This window comes from Plecotus auritus (assembly GCF_963455305.1).
Source record: "Plecotus auritus genome assembly, chromosome: 9".
Classification (NCBI taxonomy): Eukaryota; Metazoa; Chordata; class Mammalia; order Chiroptera; family Vespertilionidae; genus Plecotus; species Plecotus auritus.
Window position 1 is genome coordinate 29,215,892 of NC_137783.1, and position 20,453 is coordinate 29,236,344.

General features: G+C 42.6%; 1 protein-coding gene across 1 annotated transcript in view; it reads right to left on the minus strand.

Annotated features, from left to right (window-relative positions):
- Positions 1-20,453, minus strand: part of PAPSS2 (3'-phosphoadenosine 5'-phosphosulfate synthase 2) — a 75,053-nt gene that overhangs the window by 7,361 nt on the left and 47,239 nt on the right. The window contains exons 3-8 of the mRNA XM_080688668.1: positions 19,792-20,027; positions 18,948-19,086; positions 17,953-18,071; positions 17,714-17,827; positions 15,970-16,081; positions 3,806-4,011 (exon numbers count right to left, since the gene is read on the minus strand). Coding sequence (XP_080544794.1) covers positions 3,806-4,011; positions 15,970-16,081; positions 17,714-17,827; positions 17,953-18,071; positions 18,948-19,086; positions 19,792-20,027 — 926 coding nt within the window. The remainder of the gene's footprint in view (positions 1-3,805; positions 4,012-15,969; positions 16,082-17,713; positions 17,828-17,952; positions 18,072-18,947; positions 19,087-19,791; positions 20,028-20,453) is intronic.

Here is a 20,453-nt window from a genome sequence, read left to right on the forward strand (position 1 = left end):
TTGTTTACTACCTAGCCCAGTGGTCGGCAAACTCATTAGTCAACAGAGCCAAATATCAACAGTACAACGACTGAAATTTCTTTTGAGAGCCAAATTTTTTAAACTTAAACTTCTTCTAACGCCACTTCTTCAAAATAGACTCGCCCAGGCCGTGGTATTTTGTGGAAGAGCCACACTCAAGGGGCCAAAGAGCTGCATGTGGCTCGCGAGCCGCAGTTTGCCGACCACGGGCCTAGCCTAAAATGTGCCTGTCTAAAGAGCAATGCTGAAACTGTTTTTGGTTTTACTGGGATAGAGAGGAACAAAGGACATCTCTTTCCCCAGGGTGATTCAATGGTCCCCAAAACTGGCTCTGCCTAATTTTCTCTAAGTCCCCACCTCTTGCCAAAGACAGGCATGGGACCACACAGAGTTAGAGATTTGCAGAACTGGAGATTTGCAGAGCTAGAGATAAGCTCCTTTAAGGACAAGGACAAAGAACTCTGGAGCACAAGGTGTTCTGGGAGGACAAAGAAGGGACACCCAGTCAGGCTCATAGGTCATGGGAGTAAGGCCAACTTCTTAAAGGGGAAAGGAGTAACAAATATGGTGAGGAGGCGGGGTAAAGGAATAGTGTCCTAGGTTGAGGGACTAGCATATGCTAAAATAAGAGAGAGGATGTTGAGTGGTGAGGATGACTGGAGGAGATAATATGTTGAGTGGTGATGGTAAGAGATAGTATGAAGTCATGTGATCTTTACGAAGAATTCCCAAATAAAGCCTGAATAGCTTGCTCTAGCCAAAAAATGGAGAGGAGTAAGGCAAGAGATAGGGAAGAAATGAAATGTCCTGGCACAGGCTGGAAGAGAAGAGAAGCAGACAAGTTCAAGCAATATAAGAGGCAGAAACATCAGGATTGGTGACTGAATGAACAAGGGAGAAGACAGAAGTAAGAATGACACCCAGGTTTGGGACATGGCCAACGTTTGGATGGTGGAGCTGCTCCCTGAGTGGGGGGACACAGGAAAGGGAACAGGTTTGGGGAGAGGTTGCAAATGTTGGGTGTGAGGTGCTTGCAGGCAATCCCCAGGTGGAGCCATACAGGACAGAGCTCTGGGTAATTCTCTAATGCAGTGTTCTCAACCTTCATGGTACATTAGAATCACAGGCAACTTTTACCCCCAACACCCAGAACTGATCCCAAGGCAACTAAAATCTGTGAGGGTGCGATCCAGTCATGGGTAATTTTTAAAGCTCCCCAGATGATTCTGTTGGTCAAATTGACCATTTGGTCTTCACTGCAAAGCTAAAGGGAAGTCATACTCTGTTCTCCTGGTTTCCACATCTATAAAAGGGGAATACTTCACACGAGCATTGTGGGAAATAATTACTGTCTAGAGAAGCTTTGAGAGCCATGGATGAAAAGCAACAGGGCTCCTCCCAGCACTATTTTTATAAGTTTCACCTGCTCCTCCTTGTGATTTCATCTGAGATCATGTCACATGGTTCCATGTTAGTGACTTGAGAGAGAGGATGGGGATGACTTGAATGAAAGGTCAAGGTGACTTCATTGAGGAGCAATGCAATAGAGGCAGACCATTTCCTTGGTGACTCTGACCATTTTCCATGTAAATATCACTCACATGGAAATACAAGAAGTCCTATGATTACTTTTTAGATGAAATTACTTTTGGAAGATTTGGTGTGTTGTTTTTAAAAAAACACATGTTTAAGTATTACTGTGAATTTCAAGGTGCTAAAAAATACAATGCGAAGAGTTTCTTTCTCAAAACCCATGTGTTGTGTATCTGGTAAACACACCTTCAGCACTCCAAATGTAGTGTATACAAGGTGAGTGTCTTTCTCTGTCTGGTTATCCATGGCCCATTTCTCACCATTAGCTAGCTCACTGGGAATGTTTACAGAGTTCCTCTAATAACCTAATGGTACAGAGTCACTGACTATAATGTCAAGGTCACAGTTTCACCACTCTCCCTGGCTTCTAAGAAATTCTGAGCTCCAACTGCCAACACATGTTGCAAGATAAGATGAAAAGAAATAATTCCTTAGGTTTTGTTTGGTTGGTTGGTTGGTGTGTTGTTGTTTTTTCCCTTTTAATGCTAATCATGTGTATGTGGATGTCAGGCCCAAAGAGTAGAACTATCTGAACTGGCCTGACGACAGGCAACTATTCCTTAGGTCACTGAGTGAAGATGCGATCACAAATCTATATGATTACTATCAGGCATAATGAAGGCCCAGAACAGAATTCCTCTCAGTCTAGCAATTTACAGGACAGTCTGCCAGCCTCTGGGAGAGAAACTGTTTGGATGGCTTTGAGATGGATGTGCATGAAGTTTAAAGAGGATGGCCCTGGCTGATGTGGCTCAGTGTCATCATGCACCGAGATTGCCAGTTCGATTCCCCGTCAGAGCACATACCCAGGTTTCGGGTTCAATCCTTGGCCAGAGTTTGTGTGGGAGGCAATCAATTGATGTTTTTCTCTCACATCGATGTTTCTCTCTTACATTGATGTTTCTCTGTCTCTCTCCCCCTTACTTCCTCCCTCTCCCTTTCTCTCAAATTAATAGAAATATATTTAAAAAGATGAAAAGTCAATAAAACTATTTTTTAAAAAGATTAAAGATGCTTATCTGCAGGGTGGAGAGTTGGGTCCAACAAATGAAAAGCTGCTTTGCGGCCAACTGACCTTGTCCATCAGAGGCTGCCACCAGCAGCCTTGAAAAAGCCCTTCCTATCTTTTTTTAAAAATATATTTTATTGATTTTTTACAGGGAGGAAGGGAGAGGGATAGAGAGCTAGAAACATCAATGAGAGAGAAACCAAGGTACATGCCCTTAACCGGAATCAAACCTGGGACCTTTCAGTCCGCAGGTCGACACTAGCCACTGAGCCAAACTGATTAGGGCAGTCCTTCCTATCTTGCAACATTTCAGGTAAAAAAAATAAAAGCATAAGTTTGCCCAACAGATTCGAACAGATTTATTTAAACATTTTGCAGGGTCTTGGCGCTGAAAAGGATCTTGGAGTTATTTTGAGTCTGGATCGCTCCTTTTATAAATGAAGAAACTGAGGTCCAGAGAGAAGATGTGTTTTTTAAAGTCTCCTGGGTCTCAAATTACTCTCTATTCTGAAAAGTAGTTATTCCGGCTACAGAATTGGACAAGTCCAATCTTTTAAAATGTCAACCCTAATGTTTTAATATTGGATGAGGAATGCTTTTTGTATTCAATTTCACATATTTTTCCTTTATGGGAAATGAACCACCTCTAGCAATTCCATAATACCCTCCACTCCCACCCATCAAACGGAAGTTGTGAGGGAATCTGAGGAGGTTTAGTCTGTTTTGCCTTTAGGCAGGAGAAACTTGAAATGATCCTAATCAGAGGAATACATTTTTCAATCTAAGAAATATCCGGCGATGAAAATGTGGTATCTTCCTCCGGAAACTCTGCCAATATCTGCACTGATTTTTGTTTACTGAAAGGATGTCCCTGACCTCCACCCTGGCCACAGAGCATGAACTCTGAGTCTCTTCCCAGTGATTGGTCGGACCCATTCTGTAGGAAGAAATTGACTTCCCTTGTGAACTTTGGTTTTGTGCATAGCTACCGTTGCTTATGACGCTAGACTAAATTATCTACCCGGCCCAGTTGTTTCCCATTTAGCTGAGGGACCCAGACATCACAGGAGCCAAGGACACAAGAGATCATTTAGACCAAAGCCTGAAAAACCTCCCTTGGAAATGCACTCTTCCATCTAACTCCAGTTTTTCTAAGTCCTTTGGGAAGGTTTGGCAACTTACTTTGATATGGGGATGTTTTGCACATGTTGTCCCCCATACACGGGAGCAACGCTCCTCTTTTCTATGTTCATAGAATTCAGGGTCTTGTAAAATAGCCACCCTCCGTCCGCCGTGTGTGAGGACAATCTTGCTGCACCCTTCCAGACGCGTCTTGTCGTCCGCAGAGACAGGCAGCACAATGGGAATGCTCAGGTTGATCACACCATCTGCAGAGAGAGCCACGTGGTGCGTGAATATGGGACTTAAAGTGTGCTGTCCTATAAGGATGACTCAGATATGCACCATATCCCTTCCAAGCATTGCCTGCAATCGGCATTAAGACCTAAATCCCACACGGTTTGTGCTAGTTGCACCAGCTTCTCCAGAGTCTATGATGAGAGGTCCTCAAGGGGCTTCTCACATCAGGAGGTGGGCACTTGTGAAAAGTGGGCTGAGTTTCAAATCCTGGAGGTTGTCTCAGTAATTTAGGGGACCAGAGAGGGGTGTCTCCCTTCTGGGTCCCCGTTTTAAAGCTCAGGCCTGACCTCAATGCACTAGGGAGCTTAAAAATCCAGTTAAACAAAACACACACACACACAAAAGACCCCTCTAGTCTTCCTTGGAAATGAACCTTGTCACAACATCTGGCAAGTCTCATTATCTATTTAGACTCTAATTGCACAGCTAACACATTGAATTGAAAAAGAAAAAGAAAAAAAAAACCCAGACATTTAATATTAATGAACAGAACCCCCAAACAAGCAGTCCTCTTGATGTTGTTTGTTTACTGTGGTCCAGGGGCAGCAACGCCCTTAAATATTTTTGAAAAGACTCACCAGGGAACCACAAGTCTTGCTAGCTCAACCACAATTGAGAACCATCAGTCAAAAAACAGGGAGGGGTGAAAAACAACATCAAGCTTATTTACTAAAGCTCATGCCCTTTCTTTGGAGAGTGAGCACCTCTCATCTTGATGCTGAGTCTCTTACTTTAAGAGGTAATTAAGTAACCTGGGTGTACTGGCTTCTTAGCATACAACACAGCAAAGTGGAAGGTGTGGAATGTGGTGTTCAGAAAATTTACATTTTCAGCTGTAAGAAATGTCATATGATAGCTTGATCATTAAGGAAGAGACAGGAAAACTAGATAAAAACAGATAGAAACGGTGATCCTTAATTTTATGTGTTAACTTGGCTAGGCCACAGTATCCAGATATTTGGTCAAACATTATTCTAGATTTCAAACCATTTCTCTAAAGGTATTTTTAGATGAGATCAACATTTTAAGTCAGCAGACTTTGAGTAAAGCAGATTACCCTCCATAATGTGGTGGGCCTCATCCAATCAGTTGAAGACTTTAATAGAAAAAGTTAGCCCTCCTAAGAAGAGGAAATTCTGCCAGCAGACTGCTTTTTTAAAAAAATTGAATTTATTGGGGTGACATGGTTAATAAAATTATATAGGTTTCAGGTATACAATTGTATAATGCAGGCAGACTGCCTTTGGACTTGAACTGTAACTCTTCCCTGGTCTACCGCCTGCCAGACTACCCTGCAGATTTTGGACTAGACAAACCTCCACAACTGCCATAATTGATTCCTTAAAATAAATCTCTGTCTCTTCTTCTCCCTTTCCTCCCTCCCTCCTCTGGAAAAACCAAATTTATACAGAAACAAAAAATACAGAGTCATGGAGCTGGGGTGGGAGGAGGGGGTTCCCTTTAATGTGAGGCCAACAATCCGAATTGTCTCCCAGTCCTCAGGGCACCATTACATTAGAACTCAGCATAATAACCAGCATAATTAATGACGATGGAGTAATTTTTTAAAGTTTCCTTATGTTTAACACATTCTGTTATTTTTACTTTTTATTAATTTTTTAGAGGGACAGAGAGAAAAACAATGATGTTTCTCAGTTTGGGGCTTTTTAAAAGGATACTGTTTGGCCCCCTGAAAACATCTGTTTTAACGAAGCCAGCTAATTAATGCAAGAGAAATTGCACAACTGTTTTTCTCCATTTGTAATGGTGCTCAAGCATCCTGACGAATGTGTCAGTGTCCCTGTTGTACTTACAGGTAAGAAAATGGAGCCAGGAAAAAACATTAGGGAGATTTGTGGGGAGTTCCAAAGTTCAAGACTCAGAAGGAAAGGAAACGAAGGTAAATAAAACCTTGAACTCCAGAGAAAACAAATGCAGTTACTTATGGATTTGAGGAAATGTACCATAGATGAATGAAGTCTTTTAAACCTAACTTTCAAAAGCCAACATTTAGAATGTCTCCGACAGAATTAAAGATCTGAGATCTGAGTTCTGTTTTGAGGAGCAAAACACTCTCTCTAGCAGCTATGAAACCATAGTCTCCAGGTATCTCACTTTACTCCTATTAAATTCTCTCCAGAAGTTACTAGAATGTAAAGAATGTCACAGAATATAGACAGCAACTGCCAGCAATAAAGAAACCCCATCATAAAATCCTGTAACCTGCTCTGCGAACCCTTGTAAACCAAAAAGAAGACACTGTGCAGAGAAAGTAATGGGTTTTGTCATTCAAGTAACTCCCCTGTTTCAAAGTTCAGAGGCAATAAGAGCAAGCCAAGCCCTGTGCAGAGAACACTAAACTCAGTCGTGCGTGAGTCTCCCCTTTACTCCTGTGTCATTCACCTTCTGTGCTCAATTTCCTCACTTGAAAATAGGGATAATAAATAATATGTTTTCCCCTGGGTTGCTGGGAGGAAGCATATTGTAAAGCACTGTATCAGCAGAGGTTTATGGTGAAAGATAATTAAACCCACTGCATAGTCTAATTGAGAAAACAAGAGCGAGATTAACAATAACACCGTCAAGGTTACTGATGACCTAGTCAGAAATCATGCTTTCTGTGGATTGTGGATGACTGGCCACAGTGCTTATAAAGAGCGACTTGATTAAAATGAAGTAACATAAAATGCAAAGCAAAAGATGGGCAGGATGCTGGCGGAAGCCTCGTTCTGACTGCAACACGCTTATGGTGGTGTCTCCCCTCAATTATTCTGGGTTGAAATCCAAGGAATACTCTGCTTTCCTGTTGCAATCTCCTCCTTGGGTCCACTAGGTTCCTGCCCAGTGTAACCTCTGGCCCACCTGTATCTTGGCTTTGAGTGAAAATCCAAACTGAGGAATCAGCACTCCCTGACAAGAGTGCCAAGATAAGAGAGCTAATCTGTGGGATGTCGCAGAAAGAAGTTCTACCAAGTAATAAAGCCAACTGGTCTCATACCCCCGTAGCGACAACCCCACACCGGTGCGAGCAGATTTATGGTGGCTTCCCTATCGTCACCTCTATCTACTTTGCTAATACAAAGACGTAGCCAACAATGGAACTTGGTGCTGAAACGGCCTCCATACTTTCAACACTGATTCGGGCTTTCGGCCTCTTTCCTTCTTGTCCAGTGGGGACTGCGCTGGGTATTTTACTGCAATATATCTCACTTTAGAAAAGAGCCTTGTGGTTTTGTAGCCACGAGCATCACGTCCAGTGGAATAATTTTGCTTTTGCTTTAAATAACTTGCAAGCCTTTTGTTTTAACCTTGCAGGTCTTTTGTTTTAACAATCTTATCGGTTGTTTGGGGCTGTTTCTAGGGGAAAGAAACTAAATTACTTTTTATTGCTTACCTAGGCTTTTTAAAGAAAAAAAAAAAAAAACAATGATGGAAAACAATGCCAAAGATAAAGGACATCTTCAGAATTTTACCTTTCCATTCTGGAACAGCGCAGAAGCTTACAGCCACAGCAAGCTTGTGTTTATTCCCAGTCCTATAACTGCCAATCATCAGGTTGCCATGGAATTTACGCATGATCACACATCACAAACAAGTGAAGTATGATCATTCACAAACCAACCAGGTGCATCCACTTTAAATGGCATCTAAAATTGATTTATCCTTAAGCAATTACAAATGTTTTGTAAATGCTATTTCCAGATTTGTGAAACTAAATAGAGGGACCAACATTCAGTAGAAGTAACTGGTGGAAAGGATCATAAATTCTTTTAAAATCTCAGGAACAAAATGTGCAACAATTTAGAAATGAGATTACTTTTGTCAGCCAACTACAACATTATAAACAACAGCTGCATCTGATCCAGAACTTTCCTGTTATTTGGGCTCCAGTCAACAGAAGAGTGTAGCGTTATTCTATTATAACTGGTTGGATCATGAACTGTTGGCAATTCCAACTGGTTCATTTGGATTTTTTTTTAGGTTCTCAACCATTTCTAATCAATATAATAAATCTACATATAATAATTTAACTACTTGGAAAGTTAAAGTAAAGTGCATACCAGAAAGGACCATGCCTGGAAAAATATAAACACACTTAAGAAACATGTTTTCAGCTCTGCACCAAAGTAATATTAAAGCAATAAGGAACAAATTCTTATTAAAACTTCACACATATAACATATAAATATACTTTGCTACTGCTATTTTAAAATATAGAGACTGTAATGACAGCAAAACCTGGTAAAACCAGATTTGTCCTGGATATTATTCAATAAATTCAAAAGCATTATTTTAGATGACTATCTGTTTTAAAATAATTTTAACATGTCAATGGCTCCTCCAACTTCAGAAAGAAGTTGTCTAAGAAAAAAAAAAAAAAAAGAAGTTGTCTCTTGCAAATATGTGATGGTATAACTATTGCATATGGTTCCAAACCAGGCTTTGGGAGAAGGTACAGAAGCAAATGGCTCTAGAACGTCCTAGAATCTAGATGGTTAGAACACATGAAAACATGCTCTGTGGAATAAGCACAAACGCCAGGACCAGGATAACCTGGGTTTGAATTGAGACTTCAAGTGAGTTAAACTTTCCAATACTTATTTCCTCATATGCACATCTTCACAGCGGTGTTATCTGGATTAAATGTGCTGTCTTATGTCAAAAGCCACAGTCAGACCACATTAAGTGCTGAATAAATGCTGACAGATAGAAGGAAAGCCCTTAAGCCCTGCCTTGGAAACTCAGAGTCCCAGAAGACTTACTTTTAAAAATAATCGAGTCTCACAAAGCTGCCATGATTTGACCCAACCTGGGGTCACCAGTCAAAAACACAACCTTGTAATGCCATTTTTAAATTTAGACTTGACAACCCACAAACTTTATATATCCAGTGATAAATAAATTGATATAAAACATAGACATGAAAATTGTTCCTGGAGAAACCAAGATGGCGGCATAGGTAAGCACCTAAACTGCTGCCTCGCACAACAATTTCAAAACTACAACTAAAAGACAGAACGGACACCATCCAGAACCACAGGAAAGCTGGCTGAGTGAAAATTCTACAACTAGAAGGAAAGAGAAAAGCTCACAGAGAATTGGAGGCACAGCAAAGGGTCTTTGTGTGCGCAGAGAGGAAGGGCGGCTGAGAGCCTGGCTGACTTTCTCTGGCAGGAGGGGGAAAGGAAGCCCCCGACCGCACTGAACCCCAGTTCTGACTGCACTGAACCCCAGTCCCGGGGGAAACCCCGTGGACCCAGGCTCATACAGGGGGAGTCTGGACTGTCAGGTAGAGAGAAAGGCACCCGGAGACTCAGAGACCCCGGGGGAGACCCGGGGGAGCCCGGCTGGCAGGGGTCTGGAGGCGCGCGCGCCAGTGTGCACAAAGGCTGCGGAGGTTGCCACAGGCTTTCCCTAGCAGAAGGGAGTTGGAAGCTCCTGACTGCACTGAGCCCCAGTTCTGACTGCACTGAACCCCAGTTCCAGGCGAGCCCCTGGGGACCCACGCTCTTGTGGGGGGAATCTGGACTCTCGGGTGGAGACTCGGGAGCCAGGAAAGGCAGAAGTCTGGAGGCATGCGTGCGCAAGGGCAAGGCTGACTGGAAGCCAAGACTGTCTGCTCCGCCCTGAGACTCCACCCCATCCAAGCTAAGCACAGAGGCTATTGCAATTTGGCAAGTCTAATCCTATAAGGCTGTCTCCAGCACCGAATTTCTCCCAGCGTAGACACAGCTGATCCTTACAGCCAACTGGCCTGGAGGTCAATTCCTCCCAGTGATACCAACAACAATCAAGACTTAACTACAACAAGGCTGTACACACAGTCCACAAAGGGGTGCACCAAGAGTATCCACCTCAGGTTAACTGGGGAGGCCGACCCACTGGGCCATATAGGAAACCTAGCACACAAATCTACCCTACCAACTCAGGGAAGCAGTGAAAATGCGGCGTCAAAGAAACAGATCACAAACGAAAGAAATGGAGGAAAACAAACGACTGGATATAGAATTCAAAACCACGGTTATAAGGCTTTTCAAGAATATCCTAGAAAAGGCCAATAAATATAACGAGACCCTCGAAGATATGAAAAAGGACCAACTAGAAATTAAACATACACTGACTGAAATAAAAAATATTATACAGAGACCCAACAACAGACTAGAGGAACACAAGAATCAAGTCAAAGAATTGAAAAACAAAGAAGCAAAAAACACTCAACCGAAAAAGCAAAAAGCAAAAAAAAATCCAAAAAGTTGAAGATAGTGTAAGAAGCCTCTGGGACAACTTCAAGCGAACCAACATCAGAATTATGGGGGTGCCAGAAGAAGAGAGAGAGCAAGATACTGAAAACCTATTTGAAGAAATAATGACCAAAAACTTACCCCACCTGGTGAAAGAAATAGACTTACAAGTCCAGGAAGCACACAGAACCCCAAACAAAAAGGAATCCAAAGAGGACCACACCAAGACACATCATAATTAAAATGCCAAGAGCAAAAGACAAAGAGAGAATATTAAAAGCAGCAAGAGAAAAACAGTTAATTACCTACTAGGGAGCACCCATACAATTGTCAGCTGATTTCTCAACAGAAACTATGCAGGTCAGATGGGAGTGGCAAGATATATTCAAAGTGATGAATAGCAAGAACCTATAACCAAGATTACTCTACCCAGCAAAGCTATCATTCAGAATTGAAGGGCAGATAAAGAGCTTCACAGATAAGAAAAAGCTAAAGGAGTTCATCACCACCAAACCAGTATTATATGAAATGCTGAAAGGTATTCTTAAAGAAGAGGAAGAAGAAAAAAGTAAAGATAAAAATTATGAACAACAAATACATATCTATCAACAAGTGAACCTAAAAATCAAGTGAATTAAAAACCTGAGGAACAGAATAATCTGGTGAATATAATAGAATCAGGGGCATAGAAAGGGAGTGGACTGATATTTCTCAGGGGGGAAAGGGGTATGGAGGGTTCAGGAAGAGACTGGACAAAAATCATACACCTATGGATGAGGACAGTGTGGGGGAGGTAAGGGCAGAAGGTGGGGTGGGAACTGGGTGGAGGGGAGCTATGGGGGTAAAAGGAGAAACAATTGTAATAATCTGAATAAAGATTTATTTAAAAAAAAACACACAAAAAAACATTGACATGAAAGTAGATCTTTGAGGACAATAGGGAGTACCTCATTATACAATTATTAGAAACACTACAAAAATTAGACTGAGCTAATTTCTTTTTAATGTAGGGGGAAAATGTGAATCTTTGAGAAAATTAAAACTGACAAAATGTTTTTAGGAGACATGGTCAGAATAAAAGAATTATTGCCTACAGACTGTAGGCGATTAAAAAATTTGTAATTCTTTGTCTATAGAAATTATTTTCGATGGTGGTGACTCAAATTTTCATGAATTGGTTAAAATGAAATGATATCCATATGAGTGGTATCTTGCCCAATCTTCTAACACATAAATGTTAACCACTTTTTGGAATTTGATTCTGTCTACTTAGTCCAGAGGCCATCACACCAGGCTCTGCCAGGAGACTGTCACGATGTGGTACAGGGCAGGGTTGCAACTGGCTTCCTCAGATGCCTCCAGGACAGCTGTCCAGGTAGAAGGGTGGCTGAGTCTGCCCCTCCCACAGGAGCAGCTCTGTTTTAATATGCTGTATAGATTACCTCAGATTTCACTGAAATACAGTTATCTGGGTTTAAAAAAATATATTTTTATTGATTTCAGAGAGGAAGGGAGAGGGAAAGAGAAACATCATTGATGAGATAGAAGCATGATCAGCTGCCTCCTGCATACCCCACACTGGGGATCAAGCCTACAACCCGGGCACATGCCCTGACCAGGAATCAAACCGTGACCTCCTGGTTCATAGGTGGACGCTCAACCACTGAGCCATGCCAGCTGGGCTGGTTATCTGTTGTTGTTTTTTTTTTGTGTGTGTGTGTGTGTGTGTTTTAATGTTTGACAATCACTCATGTGGTGGGAAGAACCTGCTGGACCAGGTTCGGACAATGAGCTGTACTGTCTGTCCCACCTAGCTCATACCTGTCTTCACTAACACTCTATCTCCAGCAGCCAGAACAAAACCTGGCATCTGAGAACACTTAATAAATATTTGTTGGATAGCTGATGAACTTTTTTGTGCGCTACTTCAAACTGATATGCCTAGAGATAAGCCTTGGTCTCTTCTAGAGTTCGAGTTCCTTTACTTGCATGCCATGGGGGTTTGTTAATGTATAAAAACATTTACTATTAGACCAGGCATTCCTTTAAACTTTCAACACCCCAATGAGGTAGGTACTGATATTAATATCTCGTTTACAGATGAGGATACTGAGACCCAGAGAGTTTAAGTAATTTGCCCAGGTTCATAGTGAATCAAGGGCATATGAACTCAGACAGTTTGGCTCCACAGCTTACACTATTATCCACTATGATATTCCATCCCTACTTTGGTAGAAGTGGGCAGCATATTATATTCCTGGTATCTGTTTTTATTAATTGATATCCATAGGCATTGAGGAGGCTCCTGAAGGGCATGAGGCATTTTGAACCCTGACTATACCAGGGGTATGTCCAGTGGTTTCGGGTTGCAGGGGTAGATAGTGGAGCCAGCAGAGAATTCCCATGGGGCACAAAGGAGTCTTGCAGAAAGTCCCAGAAATAGGCCCTACAGGCTGGAAGTGGGTAAGGATTATGGAAAGAGCATGACACCTGGTCTTATCCCCTTACCCAATATTGCCTTGCTGGAAGCCACAGGAGAATAAAGGGATGTGTAAGATCACAAGAGTTGTTTCACTCAGTTCTCTAACGCTCTGGGTCTCAAGCAACCTTCTAGAGTAGTGGTTCTCAACCTTTCTAATGCCACGACCCTTTAATACAGTTCCTCATGTTGTAGTGACCCCCAACCATAAAATTATTTTCGTTGCTACTTCATAACTGTAATTTTGCTACTGTTAATGAATCATAATGTAAATATCTGTGTTTTCCGATGGTCTTAGGCGACCCTGCTTGTGATTCTCAACCTGTGGGTCGCGACCCACAGGTTGAGAACCGCTGATGTAGAGCCTAAGACCATTTACATTTACATTACGATTCATAACAGTAGCAAAATTACAGTTATGAAGTAGCAACGAAAATAATTTTATGGTTGGGGGTCACCACAACATGAGGAACTGTATTAAAGGGTCACGGCATTAGAAAGGTTGAGCACCACTGCTCTAGAGCATCCTCAAGTGAGGTCAACACAGAGGAAGGGAACATTCTCCTTCCCACTTGGGTACAAGGACAGCAGTGGCTGGAGTGAATGGGAGGATCTGCACCTTTGTGGGTGCAGAGAGACACAGACCCACATGGCAACTGGCGCATGGCCGGGGGCCTGACTCTGAAGCATAGGCAACACCCTTTGAGAATCCCCACAAACACTGGGGAGGCTTTGGAAAGAACTTGGATTTCTCCATGAGCGGGTAGGAGTCGAGAACTAGTGGGATTCAAGTATTAATGGGAAAGTGACCTCATCTGTATGCTCAGACTGGTGGGCTTGGGGGAGGGGAGAGATAGGCACCTGTATTACATGGGCGGTGAGAGCAACAATGCTTCACCCACCTTGTGGTAGTAAGAACCAAATAAGAAAAAGAAAAGCAACGTGTTTTGCAGATTGAAGAGCATCGTGAAAGGCAACTGAAATGGTGTGAGAGGGAGGGAGAGAGATTTGGCTGAAATTATCCAGATGGATTTTCTGCATTAGCTGTTCTTCATCTTTCTGGATCATAGACTCCTTTAAGAATCCATCAAAATCTAGGAAGCCCAGGAAAAATGCCCCCTTCTCTCCTTCTTAAAACAAAAACTATTTTTCCTACTCTAGGATTCTTTTTGTCCCCACACCCTGAAGTCCTAGATCCCAAGTTACCTTGATTTCCATTAACATTGGCCTTGCAACCACACCCACCACCCTGGTATTTTTCTTTAAAGAACAAATCTTAGTCAAAGGTTACAGACTATGCCTGCACTAAGGTCCTCACTTCCAAGGTGGCTCACTTTCCTTCTGGCCACAGCTCTGGTTTATATGCTCACGATCAGCCTCTCATTCGTGGCTGACGGCTGAGTCCAGTGGCATTTACTCAATGCAGCCTGTGTTTAGCATGTGTTGAAATTAAGACATCGAGGTAAATGTCAGCCTGTAAATGTTTGCTGTACAAACTTCCTGAGCTACTAGCTTCTATAGGAAAGGACCTCAGGAGAGCAGCGGGTACAGAAAGAACAGCGGGCCAGCAGTCAGGACATTCTGGTCTCTGGTCTTGGGCCCCTCATTACTAATGTATGAACTTCAGTAAGTACTTAACCTGAGATCAGTCTCCTCATCTGTAAAGCAGCATGAAAATAGTTGCCTGTCTTCCAGGGCTTTCAAGAGGATCAAATGAAATAATGCCTGAGAAAATGCTTTGCAAGTAGTGAAATGTACAGATATGCTTTATTATTATTAAGGCAAGCTATACGTAAATCAAGTGCTTTTGGAATGTTATTGAATCTGAGAAATGAAGGTCTCAGGTTTGGAGGCATCATCAGCCACAGCTTATAATGGAACAGCTGATAAGAGGAGTGAGAGGCGAGGGCCCATGTTGACCAGAGTCTTTTTTGGCTCCGATTCTGGCTTTTATGCTCCATTCCCCAGGCAGAGGCACAAGCCCAGAACATGAACATCTTTCTCAAGAAATAACATCTGATTTGAGTTTTCTTCCTAAAAGGTTTAGGCCTGCTCAGTATTACAAATTCAGGGTGACTTTACCACCACCCCTCCCACTTTAATCAGCCATTCTCCAGAGTCTTGAGACAGATAAGTTCCATTTGATAAGCTCAGGCAGTTTGAGGAAGGAAATGATCATAGAAAGGTCCGGAAGTTTTCTGAATTACACTTGCTTCTGACCTTGGCCAGATCAGTACTCTAAAAGCCACCAGCTTGTACCCAGAAAGTTGCCTCCACGTGCCCTTATTAGCGTTTAGTGGGTGAAGCCATCCTAGTGTACTTCATGCAAAGGGATGCATATTGACACTTTAGCACACACCAAGGAAAGCAGCTGTTGGAAGGAAGCTTGACCGAGCACCTGAAGAATGAGTGGTGCCCTGCAGGTCAGCAACATGTGCTGAGTTCATCCTGGTTGCCCAGAGGATCCTATCATCTGGCGACAATGCTTCTGCCTGTCTGCTGCCCTCTGAGTATCCGGCCAACAGAGGGTGGTGGAGGTGAAATAGGCTTAACCAGGCCTTGGCTTTGTGTGCAAGGAAAACCTTCAGTTTCGTGGTTTTAAACAACCAATAACCCTTTGAGGATAAACAGAAAACTCCTTCAAACGAAAGTTCTACATGACAGAACTGGACACACCATAAGTGATCTATTTTCACAGTAAGATTTATAAACCAAGGATTAGCACTTCTTGCTCCTATGAAGACTCTGAGAAAGATTTTCTCTTTGATAATAAAGAGTGGAAGAAAGGGAGTTCAGAGGCTTGGTATTGTGTTCTGAAAAAGCTCTGGGAACCACGTGGAGATGGAAAGTTGACAGAAATGAAAGGAAATGAGCAAAATCAGTGTTCGGAATTGTACAGAACCTAGAAATCTATTTAGAGAATCAATCTGTATTTATATAATGGAGGGTAATGCTGATGCAAAACTAAAGTTTCAACAAGTTTAGTGACTTTTCCAAAGCCAAGAATACGTGGCAGAAGTAGGTCGTGAACGGTAGGATTTCCGAGTCCAGAGCAAGTCCCCTTTCCTAAAGTCTGTCCATCAGTTGTGGCATTGGATACACCCATCAAGATTTGTTCAGATTTGGGGAATTTCATTGTATTGGCCAAATAACAACAACAACAACTAATAATAATAATAATAATAATGAAACAAAAAAACCCATACCATCTAGCAGGGTGCCAAAGTGTATAACCTGCAAGTACTCCTTCTCTCGCATAAAACCTTTAAGGGGAGTGGCCCAGCCTTCACTCAAAACTTGGACCCACTGAAGATCCAGCTGCAAAACAGGAAAAGCAGGTGAACATTTCCATAAGCTTTGCTGTTCAGTCATCTGGCCCCAGGGCGGCTCTTTCTTATTCCGTTGACAGGAGGATGAAGGCAGAACCTTTTTGTTTTTAGTGTTCCCATGTGTTATGCTGACCCATAATCTTGGGGCCAGATACATTTGAATCTAGAACTCTCCTACAGGGGAGTGGTGAAAAGATTTCAAATTGAGATGATTTATTTGAACACTTTAGGCTGTATCTATTCTTATGGTGTGCAACGGTATTGAACATTCACAATTCATTCTCTTCGCCCACGCCCACCCCCTCTCCCCCCGACCCCCACAAAAATTCTGGCTTGGCTATATTTTTTTCACCAAATGCACTATTTAGTTGACTGAATTGGGCAAACCACTGACTCTGAAATAAAATTCCAAAATTCTTAGCATGATACTGAAAGCCCTTTAAGCTCCGGCCCAAGGGGCTCATGCAGGCACTTCCACTTCTTCCCATTGCCTGCTTGGGAGCCAATTCACTAACAACATATAGTCTAAACACATATGTGGTTTCGGGCTTAGCCTCCTTCCCAACTGAAAATTCCTATTCATCCTTTAAAACCCAGCTCCTAGATCACTTCTCTGAAAACTTTCCTGTCAGGACTGAAAAAAAAAATTAATCATTAGATTGAAGTTCTTTATGGTTTTTTTTACCTTGAAGCCCATTTTGTTATTGGAACTATGATTTCACACTGTAATTATGTTTCTAATCTGCCTGGAACATTGGAGTGTTCAGAATTTATTCTGTAGAGTAAGGGGTTCTGTGTATAAATTTGTCATGAGTTATCCGAGTATAGAGTCTTCATGAGCTGAAACAGGTTCCCAATGAATTATACTTGCTTCTGACCTTGGCCAGATCGGTACTCTAAAAGCCACCAGCTTGTGCCAGATTAGTTGCAATGTGGAATCTAAAAGATAAATGTATTCTGTCTCTTATAAAAATATACAAGGTTTTAATAGACAACAAAAAGATACCAATGAAAACATGGTCACCTTGTAGGGACCAACTAACACTGATCCATAAAAGGGCCAAGTCTGTGCAGAGCAGTCTGCTGGGGTTGCATCTGTATCTTCCAGGCTGCAGAATAAATGCAACTAAAGCTGCCTCCCTCTCTCCTCAGACCAGATGCTCCCTGATGAGGAAAGAGTAGAATTTGCAGAGTAGAAAAAGATTGGGGCATTCATATCACTTTAGTTCAGGGTTGTTTTTTGTCTCCCCCAAATTCTTTCTTGACTGCCCAAGAAACACTTGTGTTCTTGACAAGCAATCATCCAGCAGCTGCCAACGATTATTGCCTATTGCATACACTTTGGCATAACTGAAGGGATGAAGACAATCAAGCAACACTGTCCTATGGAAATACAGTTACCTGCCTGGTCTGCCTCTGTGCTCAGCTGCCCTGTGGCAATTCTTGGCAACAGATTTGATTGGAGAAGAGGTTAAAAAACATTTGACAAGGTGAAACATTTTTCTTTATGAACTCCGCATTTCCCTTATTCATACCGCCTATATTATGAAGAGTAACTGTACATGGATTATAATGACTGATATTAAGCATAATTCCCCTTGGCCAGCCTGCGCCCTTTTACCTTGGTAATTGGCAGGGATGGGAGAGCTTCTGCCTCAGCTCGGACTTGGTCTAGTTTGTTTTCCGGCACAAAGAGCTCATGGATGCCATTGATTACAGTATGGGGCACAATGCTCTGAAAGGAAGCAGAATGGGGGACAATTTGAAATGAAAGCTATAAAGAGAATGCTTCAGTAAGTAGATGATCTTTCATGATATTATTCAATTTAAAAGAAAAGAAAAGACAAGCAGGCCACCCACCTGCTCTTGCAGAAGTTCCACCACCTGCTGGACACAGTCGCTCACGCAGGACAAGTCAGTTTTAAGCACCAGCTCGGGCGTCTCAGGTTTCTCATAATCAGAATCAATGCCTGTGAATCCTGCGAAGCAGAGGGTGGAAATCACATCTGCCCCAATAGAACCATCTTTTTAATCAATAAGACATAACATGTATTAAGCTGAGAATTCAGATTATAACAGAAAAGGTCACCCAGCCATCCTGGACCGCTAGCCGTACGTGAGAAAACACACAGCTGCATTTTCAATAGAGGAAGTCCCAAATGAGCCACAAAATCTGGCTAGCCAAGCCCAAGCCGCCTGCAGCTGATCAGAATAAAAAGAGAATACGGAAAACCCAGGCACACTCCTACGCACACACTCATACTGACTCATCCATTTTAGTTCTCTGAACTTTACTGCTCGTCACTGAGGTGACAGTTCTTAAAAAATATGAACCCACAGCCCTTAGAGTGTGGTTAGAGTGTCAGCCCGCGGACTGAAGGGTCCTGGATTTGATTCCAGTCAAGGGCATGATGTACCTCGATTGCAGGCTCAATCCTCTGGCCCTATCAGGGCAGGTGTGGGAGGAAACCAATAGATGTGTCTCTCTCACATTGATGTTTCTCTCTGTGTCTCTCCCCCTCCCTTCCAATTTCTCTAAAAAAAAAAAAATCAATGGAAAAATATCCTCAAGTGAGGATTAACAAAAAACCAACCAACCAAACAAAAAGATTAATTGCAATGTGGAATCTCAAAGATAAAAAAATATAAAATAAAAAACTATTTAAAAAATATGAACCCATGTTTTAATAAGCCCATGGACATACTGAAGATATCAGGGTGGGACAGAGGTGGTGTATGCTATATGCAATTTTAGAAAACAGCTTCTGAAACTTCCAACAGGTTTCTGGGGACAGACCAGGAAGGATGGGTGACAGACACAAGAGGCCAAGGTGTGGCTGAGCTGGTTCTCCTACCTTTGATCTCCCCGGCTCGAGCTTTTTTGTAGAGGCCTTTGACGTCTCGGCTTTCACAAATGTTTAGAGGCGCATCTATAAATATTTCAAAAAAGGGCAGTCCAGCCAATTCATGAATTTTGCGGGCATTCTCGCGATCCTAGAGAGAAAGTTTCACTTAAGAACGTAAGAAGAGGTTTCCCAATGAAATTCTTCATCCGAAAACATCATGTGAAGGTAACAGTGGGGTCTGTGCTCAGCATAGGTGGCAGGAGTCTCCTCCTTCAGAGGAAGCGCAGAAAGGTCACTCCGGTAAACAGTTCTCTTGAGGACTCTCGGAGCAAACCCCCGGAAGGAATCTGCTGAAGTTCAGGGCTGGCAACGTGGGGGCATTTCATTCGAAGGACGTTCCAAGTACAAAGCTTCTTATTGGAATCTCATGGACAAATCGGGAGAGGGCCACTCCCCTCCATGAATTCAGAGAAACACACAGAACCTGAGGCTTGGGGAGAAGCTGCTGTTTCCTTTAAGTGAGCTAAGCCCTCGGAGTTTGGAGAGAAATGAAATTATAGAGCCTTAGAGTTTTGCTTGGTTAATATTTTCTTCCTTTCAGCTCTGGCCAAGTAGGCCTTACAATTGTGTGTGTGTGGAAGGGTTTCTGTGGTCTGGTGCCCCGGCATCTGGAAATGAAGGACTTCTCTTCATCACCAATATTAAATAGAGGAAATGAGGAAGCAAGTGAGGGGAGCAAGGAACAGGGAGGGAAATTGGAAGTTTAACATTCCTCCGGCCCTCCCACCTCCCAACTCCTGCTCCTGGCAGTGAGAGCGCCGGCTGGCAGTGTGTGGGAACCAAATCAGTTTACCTTTGTGAAAGGAGAAATGAAGCTGGTAATGCAGACCAGGCCAGCGTCGGCAAACAGCTTGGCCACCTCGGCAATCCGGCGGATATTTTCCTCTCTGTCTCCCGGAGAGAATCCAAGGTTTTTGTTAAGGCCGTGACGGACATTGTCCCCATCGAGGGAGTAGCAGGGGATAGCGTGGGAGACCAGGTACTCCTCCAGAGCAAAACTGATCGTCGTCTTCCCAGCACCGGAGAGACCTGTTCAGAGCAGGCAAGACAAGACAGGCATTGTCCCTGATTGTTTAAGATGACAAACTGGAACCTGATCCTAATCATGATCTGATCCTAATTTTTACCTACTTTAAGTGTAAATTATACCCTTATTGCAATCATTTGATTGACCTCAAATCAAAACCCTTAAAATCTAGAAAAAGTCTAGTGTGCTACAAGTCCAATACTTGCATTTCTTTCAAATCTTGAGATAACTATTTGTCCCTTATTAGGACGATAGCCTCTCAAAGCCAGGGAGGTTCCGACAGGGGGAGACCATGTGGGGGCTGCATTTGGTTCCTGCTATGTTCTGCTTGGCCTGCAGAGTGTTTTAAAGATTAGAAAGTTGCACATAAAATCCAGATTTTGGCTTCTCTTGATAAAAACAAACAGACAAACAAAAAAAAACCAAGA